Consider the following 21,901-nt stretch of genomic DNA (forward strand, 5'->3'; position numbering starts at 1 on the left):
GATCTTAACAATGATGACTTGTTATAGTGTACAAAATCACTAGGTTGAGAGTCCGAATACGTTGTTTATTACATTTTATATATTTTCTGACAATCTCTATTTATAAAAAGATTGAAAAAAGTAAAACTTACACATGCAAATCATACACTCCCTCCGTTCTAGAAAAAGCGTCTTGTTGGGAATTGGCACGGGAATTAAGGAATAATAATATTTAATTGAAAGTGGGTATAAAATAGAATGTAAAAGACTAAAATGTCTTTACTTTTTGAAGGATTTTAAAAAGTAGGTTAGAATAGTAATTAGGGGTAGTTTGAAAAAGTATAAATAATTTTGTTATAAAGTGGGGATCACAATTACTAAATAAGGAAACATGACAATTACTTTGAGACGAACGAAAATGGAAAAACAAAACAATTCTTTTGGGACGGAGTATCTTTTTTATGTCAAATGTGTCGTAATAGACAAATTTGTAGGGTACACTTGGTCTTCGTTTATTTTGTAATTGTAGTATAACGTGGATAAAATAAGTGTTAATGCGAATATTTTGTATACAAATAATATATTTTTATAAAAATTGTATATTTCATAGTAAAGATTTTTTTTTAAAATGACAATATATACTTCCTCCGTCCCACATACCATGTCCATGTTGCTATTTCTGTCCGTCTCATATACCATGTTACTTTCGTTTTTTTTTTGGAAAATGATTACACAATTTAATCTCATTTTAAACTTTTAATTTTATTTTTTTAAAAATTTTAATTAAGCTAATTAGTTATCTTAATCTTAATTTATAATTATTTTCACTAATACATTCTTAATTATCTATTAATTACACCCCTCCTAAAATACTGTGTCTACAGTGTAGCAGACACGGTATGTGGGACGGAGGGAGTATTATTTTTTAGTATAAATAATTTTCTTAAATTTAAATAATAAAAATAAAAATAAATATTTTATAATATTTTATAATTTTCAATAATTAATAACAATAATTATCATAAATTTCAAACCAAAATGAACAAAATTAAATATTTTAAAAAATAACATATCAATATCTTAAATAATCATTTTATATATAAAACAGTTGTTTTATCAAACACTTAATACAAACAGCTAATTAAATCAACTAATTGAATCAATTAACCGCTAACAGCTAATTGAATTAGCTAACAGTTAAAAACTATCCGCTAATTATCAAATGCATCATATATATTTTTTAAAAACAGTCCAGGCCTATTTAGCTAAACATTTTGAACTATTTCCAACCCTAATATACTATTATTATTATTATTATTATTTTGTTTATTATTGGTAGGGCATTCATTGATGTGCTTACCCTGTTATAAAAAAATAAAAAATAAATAAATATTGTTTAATAAATTTGAAAATATTATGGCACGTTATATAAAATGCTGAATGTTTTTTTTTTCTCCTATTAAGTGTGATATGTATTACTATAAATACATATATATTAAAAAAAATAAAAAATGAAATGCTATGCCATGAATAAATAATTAATAGTAATAAAGAAACTTTAAGTAATAGTAATACAATTTTATTAATGATGTGTTAAAGGGTATTTATTTCATAGGTTTAGAAATGCTAAAAGGTTTTTATTTAATCAAATTAGTTCTATACGAATTTAGGTATGTTCATTCGTGTTAAATTAAATATTATTTTTTAAAAAATATTACGTCCAATCTTTATTTTTAATATAAAATCTAACGTCAAACATTGCATATTATAATTGAATTCATAGCTATCATCGATTGACGAGAAAGAAAAACATGTTATATATAAAATGTTTTTTCAAATTAAATACTTTTTAATCATTTGTAGTCCAACGTTTTTAAGTTCCATGCTAGATTTAATTTGTGAATTTTCCACAATATTCATAATATAATATGGATCAATCGATAAGGAATTCAATAGGAACACTTTTTTGGTTTTTTGGTATAGTCCACTAAGGGTGTGTTTGTTTGGGGGTTTGGATTTTGAGTTGGTATTTAAACAGTAAAAATTTTGAATTTGAATAGTTGTACGATGGAATATAAATAGGTGTTGATGTGATGTTTTGAATGTAAAATTAATTTTTAGTATAATATAAAAAAATAAAAAATAAGTGTTCGATTTGATGTTTTTTGGAAGAAAAAATTGGATAAATAGTATAAATCCAATCCAATCCTCCAGACAATCACTTCATCTATCCATTTACTTATTCTTACTTTTCATTTAAACTTGTTGGTCATATTTATATTTATATTATGAATAACAACCACTTCATCTATCCATTTAAATTTTAATCTTTAGTTTAAATACATGATAAAAATTTTGCTATCGTCATTATACTGGTGTGATTGGTTGAGATTTGAATTTTGAGTTTGAATTCTAAATAGTAAAAGATATTAAATTCGAACAATTGTACAATGTAACATAGATAAATATCAATATGATATTTTGAACGGAACCGAATTATCGTTATTTTGTATATGTTCTTTTCTTGATTTCCTCAATTTTGTTACAACGCATTGTCTGCAAGAGAAGTTCGACAAACCGGACACGATCCATTCTTCCCGAGCCATTGTCGTATGCAGCTTTCATGAAAGTAATGCCCACACTTGTCGATGAGCCTCGCTGATGATCTGTTCGCTTGGCTGTAACCATCCAAGCATATGGAGCACGTCGATGTTGTGTTAGAGTGAGCATTTGGGATGCTATTGTCATCTTCTCTGGTTTCAGTAAAAGAAATTATCTTTGTGCACGCCTCGATTTGAAGCTCATCAAGTCCGGCGACAATGGCTGTTGGCAGCTGTGGCGCCGTGGTGGCTTGAGGTGTTTCGATGGCGCCGGATGAATCGGCTCGGCGTTTGTTTTCCAACATCCTCAATAAGTGCAAGCAAAATACAGAGCAACAGCTTAAGGCCAATACAATAAGGGCAGGCAAGCTTAAGGCTATTGCAATTATTTTGGCCATTAGCCTTGCTCCCCGTTTACCTGCAAATTTATATGTTCATGTGTTGATTAGGATAATAATCAACATGGTCTATATATATATATAAAAGGTAAATTGATTTTTTTAGTTCGGTAATTAGACTATTTTATCATTTTACCGAACTAGTTTGAGTTACCAAACTAATATGATAAAAAGTCTAGTTAGGAAACTATATATATATATATATGTATGTAAATGTATGGGTAACAAAGATGATGATGGTTTGAAGAAGAAGGTAGTAAGCTTCATGCCTGATTCTTGGCCATCAATGCCTTCACAATGTTTGCAGACAGGGATGAGATCCCATGTCAAGAACAAGAAGAAGTCATTAGAGACGGATCCCTCGTCGTCCACGAACTGCCGTGGGAGCGTGCCAACCGGGATGGGCCAGGTGCCGATGGCCGTGCACCCAAAGCTACTTCCCAAAAGATAACTCGACAGGTTGCGAGTTGCTATAGTAACGTGCGTGTAATTGCTCAAGCAGCCAAGCGGATAAACACGAGAGGCCAGCAAGACCGGAGCATTCAAGGCGCAGGCGTAGAACGCGTAGGTGAAGTATTGCTGCGGCGCAGGCCGGAAAGGAGAAGAATCAAATGTGAAGTTCATCATCATCAGCTTTCCGATGAGACAATTTCCAGGATCATAGAGCTGGATGAGATTGTTCAAATAGTCGATATCTTGCACGCAGAAGCTCCCGGCCGGAATGGGAAGGTTCGTCGCGCAGATTCTCTGAGCTGCACAGGTCAGGTTGAAGTAGGCGCAGTCATCCTGGGGAGGAATTTCGCCGTCGATCTTGTAAGGGTAGCGGATCGGCGTCGCGCTGCCGCCGCAGAAGGAGACCGGACAAGTTTTCTGGCCATGAATAAAGGAAAGGTTCAAGATAGTTAGGATGAGTAGAATTATTGAATATGGTTCCATCAGAAAGATATCTGTTCAAAGATCCATGGAGGGCCATTTGAGCTCTATGCATAGTCAAGAACAAGAAACTAATAAATAACGAATTAAATTTGACAGACAAACAAAACGAAGACAAAACTCATGCATTGGTTTCTTCATTTAGCTTTAGAAAATTCCCTTTGCTGCAAATCTACAAGAAACATCCCAAAGCATATGGAAAGGTATATTCACAAAACAATGGAAGGACAGCACAAGAGGTCAAAGAGTTTTTTTTTTTTTTTATTAAAACTAAGAAAAACAGGTGAATGAATTAGGCACAGGTTTGCCAATCTCTATGTCCCCAAATCATAACTTTTGGTAAATTGAAGAAGAGTCGCCAACAGTCTGCCCCGTCGGGCATGGCAGGAGGGGGGAGGGGGGGGAGGGGGTGTCAGCTAGTTTTTATCGGTAGCTGTTGTATGTATAAACAGTTTACAGAGTCTTTTCTCTTCAATACAAGAATTTCCGGCAGTTTGGAGCACCGCAAGAGCAAGGCACTTTGACATCATCCCGTTCGTCTGGATCAAACAAGTAATCGTACCTGTAAGCACGAAAGGAGAGATAGATATGTTAGTAAGTTTATTCAAATTCAAGAGGAGATGGTAACAGCATTGCGGAATAAAGACAGGAAAAATAATGGCTTACGTTAGTTCATCACCAGCCGAGACATTGGTTTTGGCTATAAGAACAATCCGGCTCTCTTCTTTTCCTACACTCAGGATCCTCGCAAAACAGTTGGGCATGCACTGTACAAGTTTACACATCATTGAATCAAGAAGACGAGCAAACAGGTATAGTATAGATCTTATAAAGGACATGACAGATAGAACATCACAAGTAAAGAGTGGTTACCGAATGATTGATCAAACGAGTAATGTTCCCCTTGATGGTGGCATCAATTACTACTTCGTCGCTAATCTTAAAAAGCTGCATGACAGAGAGTAGGAAACAAACATAAATTACGGATATATTCAATACAACTGCATTCAATCAGTGAGTACATTTGAGAAATCGAGGTACGCCTAAAATGCTAAAGCAAAACAAGAAAGAAAGATAACAAAATAATCCACATGCTTACATCCAAAGCCAGACTAAATGCAATCAAACTGATTATATCATGGTTCATGTATTAAAAGATATATATGGGCCGGACAAGACGTGAGGAAATCGATACATGCATTTTCAATAATAGCGAAGCTATATTAGACAAGAACATCTAAACAAGGGAAAATATGTATATACTCACGTAGCAATCTTTGCCCTCTGATCTATATCGTGCCTCCCTTAGGTCTGCTATACTACGCCTCACCTGCTCACCACGATATTCAGCAATCTGAAAAGTAGAAATAAAAATTGAGAAGATGGAGCATTGCAGGATCAAGAAACAACAAAATGATTGCTAGATGGATATAATTTTGCTAATCGCAAAACGACGATAGTTAAAGCATTACCATATCTCCTTCTTGAAGACTTCTCCTAGCAAAGAGGCCCCATCCATGTATTCTTGATTTTCCAAAACAAACACGATAATTTTCTGTCCTCTGAAACATCAAATTTGTGGTAAAAGTTATGACAATCCTTATGACTGGATGGGAAAATCTTGTGCGACAAAAATCTAGAGACCATTAATGAAATGTTCAATGTCATATAAATAATATTTACCTGCAAAAGTTCGAGCCGTTCTCTTAAGGATAAGAAATCTTTTGCACCCTCAGTGTTCTTAACAATGTCAGAAAGAATACCAAAAGAATGAGCTAAATTAGTCTTCAGAATAATAAATAAATTTATAGAACAGAGAATAAAATTTTGACAATCAGAGCACATGGGGTAAGAATTACTTCGTTATGTGTGCTTAATCGATCGATATCAACCAGACAGTGCCAAAGGGGTCCCATCAAGCGGTGGAATGTAGGTTCTTGTCCAGTCCTCTAATAAGAGAAAAATGAGAAAGCAGGTGAGACAAGAAAGCAGCAGCTCGTAGAAAGAAAGAGCACCGAACATATAAATAATAAATCATTCTGAGATAATTAATCTTCTAGTAGGGATAAATGCTATAAAACCACCTTCAAGTTTGACCGATTGTAGGTGCGACACCTCGCAGCAGACATTGCCTCTAATTCAATTGCATCTGCAGTAGATGAATTAGAGTCTCCAGCAATCCTCGATACTGCAAGCCTTGAACCTCCTAAGCTCTGTTCTTGACCCTGATTTTGAAGCATACTTCGGTTGGTGTAAACCCCCTGTGGGGTTAGTACCACTAGTCCAGCCTCGGTATTAGGTGTTCTGAGGCAATATTAAGTATTTAGCATGAAGGCACTAACACAGTGTTTGCTGGTGTTAATTGCGTATAAGTGCATATCAATACATATGATTGAGCACACAATCGTACTTTTACACTTGTATATATTAACTACAAAAACAGGAGTGCACAATCCTGTTATGTGTGTGGATGGGATAGGTAATAGCAAAATAAAAGCACGATCGTACCTGTGAACTGTACAATATGATATCCATTTTGTGTTCTGCATCCCATTTCTCTCAGAGGAATGCAACTGTGTTCAAAGTCAGATATATACGAAATGCTCAGAATATACACAGGTGTTCAAAATCCAATCATTATTTATAGCTGCACACTTTATCACATACTACTGACAAACCAAAAACATAAACATGAACCACAACTTTTCAGGCAATACAAACCCACTATTTTTCTCTAAAAGATAAATAAATATGCGCAGGTGTGTATAAAAAAACAATGATAAAGTCATAAGCATCCCATATCAATTTTGTTAGTTTCTTGCTCTCGAAAATAAAAGAAACTACAACCAATAAAGACTACTTACTACTCACAATATCTGACCTTGAAATAAAATAGGACTTCTATATTCATACACAGACAAACCACTATATTCATACACAGACAAAACATGCCGAGGAGGAGCCAGATGAGAAAACAAATTCTATTGCCAATAATCAAACTATCGTAGGTAACCTAAAGTTAGCACTATTTAACTAAACAAATGCACATCATGGTAAAATGTTCCATAAACATTATGCGTAAAGCAACTGCCAGAGCAAGTGAGAGAAACCCCCTAGGTCATCAAGATGAATATGGTACAAAGAAATAACAAAAATAACAATAGAAACAAAAAACGTTGACTTACTTCCATGCAGTATCCAGCCCGAGACGCACATGTAGCATGAAAATAGGTGGCACACTTGCAACATTGTGTGCAAGCACCATGAATCTGCTTGCAAATAACACATGCCTGCATAGTTCAAAGTTTTAAAATGTAAAGAATTCTGTTCTAGGATCACTGGATAGATTAAAATCAAATAAGTCTAACTCGATAGCATTTTTTACAATTAACACAGAGTCTATGAACACTATCACAAATCTGGTCATCAAATCAGGTTAGCAGATATTCTGGATGATACTCTAGCAATCGAAGAAAGAAAATCTAAAATAAAATATGAAAATGTCATCAGTACTTTGAATGAATCTACCTTAGTGAATGAACTTGGAGGAACTCTTAAAAGTCCAACTGCAGGCTCCATATTCTCTGCATTTGAGAATGCAATTTCAGCGCGAAACCACGCACATGTAACGTGAACCCATAGAGCTTCGATATCAGTTGGCTTTAAAGCACCCCCTGTAAACAAAACTTCCATCAAGTAAGAACTACATAAAATTAACCAACATACATTTCTATTCAACAATGAGAAATCAAGCTACACTAATTATCATGCCTTTTACAGGACAGAGGCAACACTCCTTCTCAACTTCTGGAGTCTCACATGCTCGACAAACCCATGAAGCAAAATCCTGAGTGTTCCTTACTCCATAGCATTCTTGATGAACTGCAATTTGACATCTAACCCCAAAAAGTATATATACTTAACGAATGGCTTTAATAATATCAACCGCGCAATTGTAACAGAGTATATCCAAACCTGTTGCATATAATTATCTTATTGTATTCCCAATCTTCATCCCATCTACAAATGGCACATCGTTCTGTCGTCCACTTCACTTGTACAGGTTCATAGCTTTCTGTCGAAATGGAACTTATCAGACATTAAAATACATCACCCACAAAAATTAGAGGTACCATCAAAAGAAATCACAAGATAGAACCTTTCAGAAACGATAGCAACTGCCTTTTGTCTAATTGTACAGGATTGTAGGCATTTATGTTGAACTCCGCCATCTGCAGCACACTTATCTCAGGACAAAAATAATAATAATAACAGTAACTTCGAATATTCATGTATTTGCGGCTGTTAAGATTGAGAGCATGGACAGGGAACCAAGACTTTTAATCATAAGCAACATGAGCAATATAGATAGATAATGGCCATTGAGATGGTTTGTCGATACTATCAAGGAACCATAAAGTGTAAATAATTTTGAATTATGGTGTCAAGGAGCATACCCATTTCTCAAGAGTTAGATTAGATTCCTTCACTTTCACACTATATTTCCATTTCTTTGCTCTACAACCCGTATGCCGCTCCCACTCACTGAGCCCGTATTTTCTTGTACCGCAAGAGCTACAAATGCACTGAACCCTGAAAAGAGGAGCGACCAGAAAGAAATTCAGAAAGGTATAGTTTAAATTGCCTTGGAAATAAGAGGAAAAAGAACTAAAATCGAAGACATATATATATATATACATATCATTAGCATCTACAACTTCAACATGGTTCTTCGTACACTACTAAGACATCAATGCAAGTGTAAAACCAAATACCTAGTCCGTATAAGAAATATATTTGCTGCAGCAATCAAAGTTCAAATCTTACACAAACCAAGCACCACGCCTTTATTTATGTAGCAAGCAATGAAAAGAACAGCAACACGGAAACAACAGAATAAAAAGCTGACAGCTAGTACACTTAATATATATTCTTATTTTTATTATTTTTCCATTAAATTGTTTATACATATGAGATAATTACACACAAATATATCTCTCAAACCAATTAAATAAATCAGCACAACATTTTCCATAAGCAAACCAATACGAAAACAAAATTGCAAAATATCAAACATTTGATATTTAGATATCTCTAACCATCAAGGACGTATAAACTTACCAATTTCCATACAATTAGTTTTTCCAAAAGGCAACTAAGTCTTTCAAAACCAAGTTAAAACTTTAGAATAGATCTATTTGACTAAATTCAATACTCACAAATGTAGACTTGGGTAATAAATCCCTTCCATGCCATTGCAGACAACAGCCAGCTTGTCAGGTGCTGTTTTGTTCTCAGACTTCTCATCAGGTCTGAAAAATCCCAACAAGGGCAAATATTACTTCACCAAATAAATTGTACTTTCAAGAAACTAGAAAAAAATAAGTATGACACAAGGCCAAAGCAATATATAAGCGAAACATACTTTTGTTTATCAGAAACAAATGATCCCGATACCGACTTTACTTTGCATTCCGGGCAGAAGTAATCTATAGTTTTCAAATCCTGTAAGATTAGATACATCAAATAATTAATATCATAATATGGTTTCAAGCCAATAATTAGAGAACAAGACTAAATATACATTCATCGAATAGATATTCATACCTTCAAATGACCGGTAGAAATTTTAGCACATTTGGCATGGACCCAAACATTACAACTATCACAACACACCTATACCAATATTTTGTATAAAAATTAAAACATGTTAAGAGCCAATAACATGACCAACATATAATAAAAAGAAAACAAGAAAGTAATGGAGAATATATTACCCAGTCACCACCGTCAGAATGATGCCATATTTTTTTGCAAACACCACAAAACTGCTTTGACTTGCTTAACTGCAAAATAACCAGAATCCAAGTAAAAATCGCATTGAGAAAGGCATAAGTACATGGCTTAAGTACATAGCACAACAAGCTATTAGGCACCTTAATACAATGTTGACACAAAAAACGGGTTTTAATCCTTTTGTTCAACATCTTCTTGCCCATTTTACTTGGAAATATCAAGCCACAACTATCACAAGTCCGGTTATCTTCTCTTTCATCACCTAATTCCTGTAGCACAACAACAGACAATTTAAGGAGACAATAAGAGGACATTGAAATTGAAATTCCGACAAAAAGGGTACAAAGAAGAATAAGACATGGATTGGTCAAAGTGTCAGAAGCTACACACAATCCGAGATAAAACGTATCCTTAACGCACGACATTCCTTGACCCAAAATAAAAATACATAAATAAAATAAACAAATATTTTAAAGCATAAACTGTCCTACAAGAAACAAACAAACGATAACTCCTCCTAACAGTATTTGCCAAATTGTGTGGGAAACTAATATGTATTTAGTGGAATTAAATTTTAGTGAATGACGTAAAGTAATTCATACAATATTTGACTATGTACTTATGATTTATAATATCAATACATATATCTAAGTTTGTGTGTGTATGCGTGCAGTCCCATGTATCATTATTGAAATGTACGGAACAGATGTGGGCTTGGGTGTCCAAATAGATATTTTCTAGTTACAAAAACAAACCTCATTTTCATATGTATAATAATAAAATAATAATAATAATATAATGGCAAAAATAGATAGTGGCCTTCGTTTGAAATAACAATTAGTTTTCAAATTCATTTTTTATCGCTATTCTTTCGCTTACTAACTATATTACAGTTTTTATACTTTTTCAAAACAACACATCCAATTTTTCAGTTTTACACTTCCGAAATTATATAAAAAACTTATCTTTCATTGAAATCTAACAAAATACTCCGAAACAACAGGTAAAGATCAGATCTTGGTACAAATGCAATGGTAAGCTGATTGAAATTTGCCTGGTGAATAGTAGTAGGTGAGTGGTGATCCTGCTTTGAACCAGTTTCAGTTGTTGTCCCTTGTGCATCCCTGCAAGTTTTTTTCTCAGGAAACGTGTCCTGATTTTCTCCTCCACCACCACCACCAGCACCCTTCATGTCCAAACTGTCATAATAGCCGTTTTCTACTAAAATAGCCTCCTCGATAGCCGCGTGAAAATCACTCATCTTACTACCACGCAACTTAGTCTGCCCCTGAAATCTGCACGTGCATCCAAGAACACAATCAACCAGCAGTCAGTATGTCACATTTATTAATTACTTATTATTATTACTACTAACCTGTCTTGGTATTCATGAAACGGGAAGATCATCCCCGCTTTTACCCACCCGTAATCCTGGCGAGGAAACATCAACAACAGACAGATATCAGGCTCGCATTAATAATGATTTGAATGAAACCCTCATCCAGACACAACCAATTTCTTATCTTGGGAGCCTGGAAAGATAAGGTAAACTGCATAGATAGATTCATGTTTTTGCTGAGGAATTAATTGAATTTACCCTTCTTCCACTTCTAGAATATCCATAGAACATCACACACAGTGTGTCCGGAACACAAGCTCTGAGTACTGATTCTGGAGCCTGGCTGAGAGGATCGATAACAATGGCAGGCCAAGCGGGGTAACTCTTCCCACATTTTGCCCATACAATATCTCCATTTAAAAAATCCCCAGGTTGAAAATAACCAGCCTTTTTCTCAACCGCCGCCGCCGTAGGCGCCGCAGTCTGCCGTTTTTCGCCACTCTCCACTACCCAAGAAACCCCTTCATCAACTGACGTCACAGAACTACGCGAACTGGAATGAGGCTCCAAAATCGCGTCCTTAGATAGCTTTTCAATTTGCTGTTTCTTGGTCGTACTCGTACCCATGTCCGGGGAGGACTCTTTTCGCTTCTTATTGTTAAGATTCTCCACATCCTCAGCTTTTTCTTCCTCTCCAGGTAAACAGCTCGTCGAGTTATCACAGCCTGCTGAATCTTCTTTCTTCCATGGATGCAAAACGGAGTCCTTGAATTTCTTCGGGAGTACCTGCCGACGGCCTCCTCGGGTAGATTTCAACAGTGGAGATTGGCTCTTAGCCATCTTCTGAAGATTGGATTTCGCTTTGCCTTTTTGCGGAGGGTTTCTAGTCTGAGAACCAGTTGTGCATTCAAAATTGCGATTTTCCAACTGGACTGCAGAAACTGTAAAGCATTCGCTGCTTCTCTTCTTCGTCTTCTTGCCATTCACTGCGACCAAGCATGATTCCTCGCCGTCGCTTCCACCGGCCAATTCATCCCTCGCCGTCGAGCAACGCTTAATCCTCGGCATTGCGATTTTTTCTCGGCTATTTCATAATTGTACCCTCGTTGCCAAATCAGAAAATTCCGGTCGGAAAACTCAACAGCCAGAAAGATCTAAACTCTTCCCCGCGTCGAAGCTTAAAATCCAAACGCCCGTTCAAATAAATCCGGATGAATGCTCGGGGGAATAAAAGAGCAAACCTTTCCTCCAAAATCCCAACGTAACCCTAATTTTTCCGATTTCGAAACGCAAACTCGAGCAGATGAACCCTAGAGGCCCCAGGAAAATAAAATCTACCCTTTAATTGGACTTTCCAAAACGAAATTCGCAAGAAAAATCAAGAAGCTTCCAATTGAAAGAATGAGATTGAGAGAGAAATCGAGGCTGGGAGACCTAAGGAGCAAGATAAGGAAATTGCTGAATCACGAGACACAATCGTATCTGTTTCAGATTTGATCCCCAAAAACCCAATTGCAAGGAAGCCCTGAATTAATGTGAACACAGGGGTGTATCTATCTATCCATGTATCTGTATTAAAGCGGTAGCTTTTCCTTTCTTCCCTAGGCTCCTTCTCATGACAAATAAAAAATAAATAATAAAAATATTCACAACGAAGAGATGCAAAAAATTAGCGATAATAAACAAACAAGTAATGCAAAATATTGAGAGAGGCGGATCGAAGTGAAATTTTGGGCGGAATTTGCAGCGTTGAAGGCGCCAAAGGCGAAAGAAATATATTGGAATTGGAGCACAGAGCGAACGAGGAGGAGGAGGAGGAGGCCGAGAATCGGGTCAGGGTCAGGGTCAGGGTCATGAGGACAGGAAAGAGTTTGGGTCAGTGACACGTAGGATGCAACGTGTCCTCTTTTAATTGGAAGATACGACAGCAGAGTCTTTTCTGGTCTGATGGGCCTTAGTATTTTGGGCCTGAAAACACGAAGCCTCCATTGTTTTGGGCCTGAAAGCGCAAACCGCAATCCTAGGGGAGAAAGAGAGAAAGAGAAAGATGGGCGGAGCGACCTAATACCAAATCCGTATAGGCGTGAGGTATCGAAAGAGAGAGAAACGAGATTCGGTCAAAGCATTGAGAGAAAGAGAGAGAAATAAGAAATTTTTTGGGGGATTGAATTTTAAATATATATTTATTTTTTTTCTCAAAAATATCATATTTGGGAAATAACTTGTTAAAGAATTTTTAGCTTATTAAACAACTTTCTGTTTGACCAGTCAAAAAACATCTAAATTAATTTTTTGAATGAGCTTTTTGGACTTAAAAAGCTAATTTTTGAAAAGTTCATCTACCCAACGTTTTGAAACACTTTTTCATTTTAATTTAAGCTATTTCTTATTTACCCTTAAAACTTAATTATTTATTTTATACATATAAATATATTTTTATAGAAGTATTTATTTATTATTTTTAAGATATTTAATTTATTAAATTATATTTTTATTTTTGTAAAATTTAAAATAATTACTATTATTAATTATTATATATAAATTATTTTATTTATAAAATATATAAATTTTAAAAATTAAATCAAATAAAAAAAACAAAGATTATTAATTTATTTATATATTAAAACAATAATTAACATAATAAAAATACATATACGAAATATTTATTATTTTATATTTTACATGATTTCAATAAAAAAATTATTATTTTGTAGTAAAAATATTTTTCTCAGATCTAAATAATAAAAATAAATATTTTATAACATTTTTATAATTTTCAATAATTAATAACAAAAATTCTCGTAAATTTCAAACCAAAATGAACAAAATTAAATATTTTAAAAAAATAACATATCAATATCCTTAACAGTCATTTGATGTATAAACAGAGTTGTCAAACGCACCCCAAATCAAACACCTATTTTTTATTTTTTATATTATACTAAAAATCAATTTTACATTCAAAATATCACATCAACACCTGTTTATATCACATCATACAGCTGTTCAAATTCAAAATTTTTACTATTCAAATCCCAACTCAAAATCCAAACACCAAACCAACACACCCTAAATAAATTTATTCTTGGATAATTGTGTTTCATTTTTTTATTAGAAAATATCTTTTAAAATTATTATTATTTTTTAAATATTTTATTGTGTATTATTAAAAAAAATTCTATAAAATAATATCTATATTGATATATTGTATTTTTATAATTAAATCTTTTGAATATAAACAAATATAAATGTATGTAATAAAAAAATTTGGATGGAATTTTGGGACAATTCGGTCAACATTAAGGGTGTGTTTGTTTGAAGGATTTTGGTGGATTTCCACTATTCATCCAATTTTTTCCCCCCAAAAATATCAAATCAAACACCTATTTTTCATTTTTTATATTATACTAAAAATCAATTTTACATTCAAAACATCACATCAAACCCTATTTATATCACATAATACAACTATTCAAATTCAAAATTTTTACTATTCAAATCCCAACTCAAAATCCAAACCCCCAAACAAACACACCCTAAGAGGAAATGGTTCTCAAATCGGACAAAAAATAAACTCGTTCAAAAGGACAAAATATGCTTGAATTGACAATTTTGAACTTATAGACACTTAAAATCACATTTTTAGACTAGAGTAAATGTCCGTACCACAATTTGAGGCTAAGAAGGAAATTTTATGTAGCCATTCGTACAACCTTTGATATATATATATATATATATATAATACAATTGTAGATTAATTTCGTTATTGTTATGAATATTATTATTATTATTATTATTACTACTACTACTACGTGGTAGACAGTATAACTTATTTTTATTGGTAGACAAGAATAGTTAGGAAGAGGAGGGAAGTTGGAGGCGGGAGCGGTATTCAGCCAAAGCCCACAAAGGGTAAATGTTCCTGTAAGCGGCATAGTGGAGCATGCAGTTCTTCATGAACACTCCTGTGATTTCTTGCTGAGGGAAATCTCCATCTTCCATTTGAGAGTTTATCAGAAGCCTTGCTCCACGGTGGAGGGGTTTTGGGTCTCTCTCGCCCTGCCCTGAATGGATTAGTCCCATCATCGCCCAACCAGTGTGAACTAAGTTTGACCTATTTCCTTCCAGGGCCACATATTCCTGCATACATCATATATCATATATATATCACACGTGTACCACTATCATACATACGTACAAACATGTACCTTCTTGGGGCAGGAGAGGTAGCTCTCTCCCCAGCCCCCATCATCCCTTTGCGTTTTCAGTAGAAACTCCACTCCTTTTCTAATTGCTGCACAATTCTCGTACCTCTTACCAGCTGCAGCCAGCCCTCCCAGTGCAAACCAAGTGCCGTATGTGAAGCAAACGCCCCACGCTCCATACCTATTTAATTCATTCATTAATTAATATTTATTCGTATGCTAAAGCCCATTTATATATAGAGAGAGAGAGGCGTGCATTACCATGAACCATCAGGTCTTTGCACCTCCTCCAGGTAACTGACAGCCTTTGGGATGAAGCTTTCGATCTCTTTCTTACGGTGTTGGGGATACAACTTCTTGAACAGAACCAGGGCTTGAATTGATGCTGCAGTACACTCCACATACCTGCACTCGTGGTTTGGTTTCTTATAATAAGCTAATGTATCTCAAGATAGTCAGTTAAGTGAGATCCATGATTCAAGATCTTACTCATGCTCCACAACAATGTCCTCAAAAAACTCTGTGGGGTTCAACAGCTGCAAATTCATTCAAAGTTACATGCATCATTACTAATTAAATCTCATAGTCTTAATTCGTACGTATGCTCTCAAGAATAAGATATATATATATATACATATTGATGGGTAAAGCTACCTCCAGCCATTTTGAAGCTCCTGCAGGCTCCCATGCAGCTAAACCACCATTTTTGCTCTGTTATTCAGAAATTGTAGAACAATAATGTTAGTTACAGCTACTAATTGTTTCAAAACAGTGCAGGATGGTGTGGGCATAAGCAAACGAATTCTGTGGCTGTATAAGATTCTCGTGTTTTCGCTGCATAATGTAATGAAAGTTGTACAGTATATTATATTGTGTCAAACATTGGAAAGTGCCATATTTCTACCTGCAAGTAGAGCAATATGTTGACAGCGTTGAACAGTTTCTCAGGTTTCATATGCTCCCCAACAATCTCACGAGGCATCGTAGAGAAGAGAAGGCAGCACTACCAAATGAAAGCATATGTGCATCAGATTATTAATGTTACATTTCTTTGGTTGATGAATAAAAATATAATAGGATTTATACCTTCAGTCCTTCTGCTGTACAATCAGACACTTGCCATCCATGATCTTGATCCGAGAATGTCCACGATCCCTTTGATATATGTCGATACATGCTTCTGAAGTCACCGGAAGGATTTTCTTTGACCTGTAAAAAACAAACTTGAGCATCCTAGATCCCCCAAAGCCAACAAGTCAATATGATCATTCCTACCTGAGATTTCTTTACAAAGTCGTGCCCTTTCTTCAGAGTCTCACCAATTTCATCCGCCATACCGCTGGCCAGCAATGCTTGTAGAGCAAAACCAGTATCCCATTGTTGACTACCAAAACTCTGCAATTGAGCACAAGCATGTCAAATGCTCCGTTCGCGCATGGAAAAATCGATAAAAATATATTACAAGAATGAACAAGCTTATTTACCTGCATCTTCATGCCATCTTCAGCAACCCATATGTAATCAGGGATTCGAGCAAGATGTTTCTTGAAATAGTCTCCATTAGGATCTTCAACCCAACAAGCTAGCATACACAACACCTTCTCCACACACCCTATAGTGATGTATCTGCTATTTTCATCTTCATAGTGGATGTGTTCCATTGTGACCTGAAGAGCTTTCTCTCTCAGCTTGTTGAGAGGCCAACGGGTCAATAGAGGCTCAGTCAATATGTAACAACTGTCCCAGATTAAATCTTGTACTAATGGGTGGGGATAATAGATGTCCTCCTGCAAACATTGTGATATATGAATTAGATTTTTGTTAGCATTAATCAAGAGGCTAGTGATTTAGTATATTCTGTACCTTTGCACATAGGTGCCGAATGCTCTTCCAGTTAATTTCTTCATATGGTTGATCATATAACTCTTCTCTTAGCTGTTTGATAAGCGGGGTAATTGGGCCCACAAATCTTTTGCCATATAAATACGACATGGGCATGTATACCATCCGGCAGTAGCACCACATTTTTGCTGCATTGATGCAGGAGGAAACATAGCTGTTAGACAACAAGCCTTAGATATATACCCAAAGAACATCAAACTAACCACATGTTCGGACTCGTAAGTTGTAACTCAACATAATATAATCATGCAACTGACCAGGATGCATGGGGAGAAAAGATGGAAGGAGCCAAAATTCAGGGGGCATCGGATTGCTTCCCAACCAGTCATATAGTCCCAGAATCTAAAGGCAAAAGAAAGATATAATTAAGAATCGAACTCATATACAGGAAGAAATGAATCAAGTGTAGTAAGCTGGATGTTCTGTCCTACCGAAAGCCAAGTCTTTCCCCAAGAAGGTATAGCTTTTATAGTGCCGTGGTCGAGTATCCATTTCCTGGCTCTGCTGCAAGCATTATTCTCACCTCCTTCCGGCCCCTGTCCCAGTATGCGCATAACTATGTAATTCAGTGCCGTGCAAAACATGGTGCTGTGGCCTTCTATGTGGAAACCCCACCCTCCGTCTTCATTCTGCATGCCATGCCACTCCATCAATATACTAATAATTTACCCAAGGTTCTTTTGCTATGTGTACATATTTGGTGGTCATATTGAGCAACGCTACACTTAAACAAATATTAGACAAACAAACGTTATGTGTGTACCTGGTGGCAGTATATGTATCGCAGAATTTCTCTTTGATGTTCAGCCGGGAAAACACTGTTGAGGTGGCCAGTAATGTACAGGATCATGACCTGCAACAAGATCCATCACACACAAAAATTTAACTGGATAGAATATAATTGGTTAAATCAATCTCCAGTTTTATTAGAGTTGTCAATTAAAAAATTAGTTAGCTCCTTGTCACAACGATGACAACTATATATATATATATATGTATGTATATATATGGAGAGAGAGAGAGAGAGAGTTGGGAGAAGAAACTGAAGACTGACCAGAGGTGGAAGAAAGAACAGTGGACCGGCATTTTCCGCAGGCCAATGGCCGTCGCTTGCTTGCAGGGCCGAGAAAAAGTGAACAGCTCTTCGGAGAGTTGCAGTCGCCACCTCGTGGGTGATTTCTTCGCCATCGCCCACCTTCACTTGGGGTATCGTTTGTTTGAAATTCTTCTCGTGCAGAAACTGCGCGCGCGCAACTTTCAGATAACACAGACACGTACATACATAATTTCTTACGTATACGTAACTGGAATTGCTCATAATGATATGCAACATACATGCATGTCTTTCTTAATCATTCCTTATTTAATTCATATTTAATTGTAATTTACCAATCGCGGACGGAGAAAATAAGGCCGCGTCGTATTCATGTACAAGACGAAGAAGAAGAAGAAGATTCATACTGAACAAAATGAAGCTAACTGCCAAATTGAAAAAACCAAACGAGACGAAAATAATCGACCTGAATTCGCCAGAGTAGATCGCTGCTGGGCTTAACACGGTCACGGTTGTTCCAGAAGTCTCGGCGGGCTTTCTCCATCTCTTCCCGGAGCTCTGGTGTGCCATAATCGGGATCTGACTCCCACTCCCACGTCTGTCTTCCTACATAGTTGTTGGTGCTGTACAGGTAAGGGCTATCCACTCCCTCTGCAATCTTCAGCCTCCACATGATTAAATTTCAACCTGTCGTTTCTGCTCTGCTCGTTACTTTTTACAATAGATCTGGAGAACAAGAACCTGCAAACCGTACGATGATCATATGACAATTGACAAACACAGTATAATTGAGATAAACATACATGCGTACTAACAAATTATCAGTTTAGCCATTTCAGATGCGGCTAAACTTGAGAATTCGACGAACACAGAATTACATATATCTAATTTATTTATCAATTTCGGCGCTCTGTTCATGTACTCCCCTTCTACACACATCAATTCTGCTGTTTTTAAGCACAGAGAAAAGAGAGAACTAAATACCTCAGTAATGGAAACTACAGCTGCACTGCTGGATTGGATCCTGCAAACGACTAATTAATACAACACAATCACAAATTGCACAACGGATTTAACAAAGTGTGGAAAACAGGATCATGTGTCGGTGTGGGTATTGTTAGGTTTGGTGGTGGTTTTACATGTGAAATTTGAAAGCAATCTGAGTGCGAATTTAACGAATGAGCGGAATGACGCCGGATTAAAGCGGAAGAAATTGAATCTGTTGACAGAGGAGTGAAAAGGTCTGCCAAATTTCAGTTGGATGAAGGAATTTCCGTGGTATGCAGTACTGGTAGTAGTGTACCCACATTCACTCTCTTCGTGTGTATATTTCAACGAGGGAAGGAGGGAAGCGTGTGTATATATATACACACAAAAACATACACAGGTATATATATAGGTAGAGAGAGAGAGAGACATTTTTTTAGTTACAGAAGCAATAAAGTAAATAAAAGTTTATTAGGCTAATTAGGGGGTATTCAACCATAATTATTAATTAGTACATGTTAGTTTAATTCATTATTAAATAATACTCCATCCGTATACTATGTTCATGTTTACGTTTTTGTCCGTCCCACGTACCATCTCACTTTCTTTTTTGGAAAAAATTATACACTTTAATCTTATTTTAAATTTTTTAATTTTATTTTTTTAAATTTTAATTAAACTAATTAGTTATCTTAATCTTAATTTATAATTATTTATATTATAAAATAATTATTTTCACTAATATATTTTTAATTATATATTAATTACACTCCTCTTAAAATAACGTGTCTACAATATAACAAACACGATAGGTACATATACTTGGGTGGGGTGGGTAGCACAGCGCGTTTGATAAAGAAGCATTGAGATACCATTGTTGGAATTATATGATTAATTAATTAATTGACGATACAGTCGATACTATAGTGTATTATATTATTTGACGATCAGCTTGTAGCCAATACTAAGAATATATATACATATATATATAATATAGTGTATTATAAAAAAATCGAATGAATGATGGAATTTACATCTGCTGTACAGTCCAATTTGAAGAATATATAATTTTATTTATTTATTTATTTATTTTTATAATGTGAGAATTCGAAGTCGCTATTTGAAATTGTACACTAGATAAATTTTCAGTCAAATTTAATAACTTGCAAATTAAATTTGACAAGGCAAATTACACTCCCTACCTTGAAAGAATATACTCCTTCGTCCCCGTAAGAATGATTCTATTTTTCATTTTTGTCGGTCCAAAACAAGAAACAAGGATATCATTTTTTAATTTAATAATTGTATTACCTACTTAACATAATAAATATCATTCCAATTTACAATATATTACACAAATCCACCACATTTATGTTACACAATACTAATAAAGATATTTTCGTCTTTTTTATTTTAACACAATATAATAGTAATATTAAACAATTTATGTGCAAAACAAACATTCCTCTCTATACGTCGGCAGATCCTCATCCTCGTGTATTTTTTTATTAATTTATTTAATTTAAAATGAACGTCAACGATCATGTAATTGCGGTACTTGGTACATAATAATGCTTTCTGTTGGACATGATGGTATTATTTTATTGAAGAACTTGTGTAACGGAGGCTACTTACAAAATAAAAATCTTTCCATCATTTTAAGTTTGGATTTTGGATCAATTTTAAATTAAAAATAATTATTTAATATGATATAAATAAATATTTATGTAATATTTGAAATGTAAAAATTATTTTTAGTATAATAAAATGATAGTCAAAGCAATACTTTTAGAGAAAAAATATTTTAAAAATAATACTTTATCCGTCCACTTACAAAGTTTACATTTACTTTTGGCACGGTGTTTAAAAAATAATAGTATTTTAATTACAGTGAGTAATTAAAAGTAGTGTAATGACATTTTTGCCCTTACTTTTTTTTTGTGTAAAAGTAATGATGTGATGTAAAGTAAGGGTATTTGTGAAAAAAAATAGGGTATTTAATGAAATGTTAACTTTGTAATTTGACGTCCCAAAATAAAAATATGTAAACATTGTAAGTGGACGGAGGGAGTATTAAATTTGTTCACTTGTATGAATTTATTTTTTTACATTAGATACGGAAAATAGTATCAATAATATAAAAAATAGGTCCCGTAAAGAATGACCTTGTGATGTAGGAGTTGGACATATGACCGAAGACCCCTCAGGTTTGTAGGGTATTAGGGTCGTCGTTAAATTTTTATATATAAATATATACAGTATTTTACTTTTATAATATTTATAAAAATTTATAAGATTTAAAATATATATATATATATATTAGGTAGGCATGCGCGCGCACACACAAATAATAAAACACATACACAGAGTGAAAGGCATCCTTAATTTGAATTTGAATGCCTATAATAAGTTGGTTGGTAAGTGGCGTGCCTTATTTTACAATCAACTAAAGATGAGGAATCATATTGCAAGAGACAGACCACTGTGAAAAGTGATGATACTACAATACGTTGTGACTCAACAAGTTTCTCCCTCGGGTCGGGTCGGGTCGGGTCGGACCCATCACATGAGAACCACCTTAATTATTTCCTATGCAACACTTTTATTAAGATATTAATACAAAATTGTGTTGTATTAGTATTATTTAATTATATTTTAAATATAATTAAAATATTAATGTTTTAATTAGTCAAGCATAAGTGCTGAAA

At 34.7% G+C, this 21,901-nt stretch overlaps 3 protein-coding genes across 3 annotated transcripts; all 3 read right to left on the reverse strand.

Moving 5' to 3' along the window:
* Positions 1–2,470: 2,470 nt before the first annotated feature.
* Positions 2,471–4,156, reverse strand: LOC127252435 (putative RING-H2 finger protein ATL21A). The gene is made up of 2 exons (XM_051276600.1): positions 3,247–4,156; positions 2,471–2,997 (listed from the first exon to the last, which is right to left on the reverse strand). Exons 1-2 carry the CDS (start codon positions 3,911–3,913, stop codon positions 2,522–2,524), a joined length of 1,143 nt encoding a protein of 380 aa, XP_051132557.1. The 5' UTR covers positions 3,914–4,156; the 3' UTR covers positions 2,471–2,521.
* Positions 4,157–4,296: 140 nt separating this feature from the next.
* Positions 4,297–12,840, reverse strand: LOC127252433 (histone-lysine N-methyltransferase ATX3). The gene is made up of 23 exons (XM_051276598.1): positions 11,304–12,840; positions 11,082–11,137; positions 10,761–11,001; positions 9,847–9,975; positions 9,688–9,756; positions 9,518–9,586; positions 9,336–9,415; positions 9,130–9,222; positions 8,368–8,503; positions 8,070–8,142; positions 7,886–7,985; positions 7,682–7,806; positions 7,439–7,584; positions 7,096–7,200; positions 6,419–6,483; positions 5,995–6,214; positions 5,770–5,859; positions 5,594–5,650; positions 5,383–5,472; positions 5,178–5,264; positions 4,784–4,858; positions 4,577–4,677; positions 4,297–4,472 (listed from the first exon to the last, which is right to left on the reverse strand). Exons 1-23 carry the CDS (start codon positions 12,111–12,113, stop codon positions 4,382–4,384), a joined length of 3,108 nt encoding a protein of 1,035 aa, XP_051132555.1. The 5' UTR covers positions 12,114–12,840; the 3' UTR covers positions 4,297–4,381.
* A 1,800-nt stretch (positions 12,841–14,640) lies between these two features.
* LOC127252434 (beta-amyrin synthase 1-like) lies at positions 14,641–19,558 on the reverse strand. Its single transcript, XM_051276599.1, has 16 exons — positions 19,191–19,558; positions 18,673–18,947; positions 18,207–18,392; positions 17,916–18,005; positions 17,584–17,781; positions 17,410–17,494; positions 17,114–17,280; positions 16,735–17,037; positions 16,526–16,645; positions 16,337–16,459; positions 16,155–16,253; positions 15,905–15,961; positions 15,740–15,786; positions 15,512–15,655; positions 15,254–15,431; positions 14,641–15,185 (listed from the first exon to the last, which is right to left on the reverse strand). Exons 2-16 carry the CDS (start codon positions 18,877–18,879, stop codon positions 14,901–14,903), a joined length of 2,289 nt encoding a protein of 762 aa, XP_051132556.1. The 5' UTR covers positions 18,880–18,947; positions 19,191–19,558; the 3' UTR covers positions 14,641–14,900.
* Positions 19,559–21,901: the final 2,343 nt, after the last annotated feature.

Source organism: Andrographis paniculata, unplaced genomic scaffold (genome assembly GCF_009805555.1).
Source record: "Andrographis paniculata isolate CXL003 unplaced genomic scaffold, ASM980555v1 Contig46END, whole genome shotgun sequence".
Lineage (NCBI taxonomy): Eukaryota > Viridiplantae > Streptophyta > Magnoliopsida > Lamiales > Acanthaceae > Andrographis > Andrographis paniculata.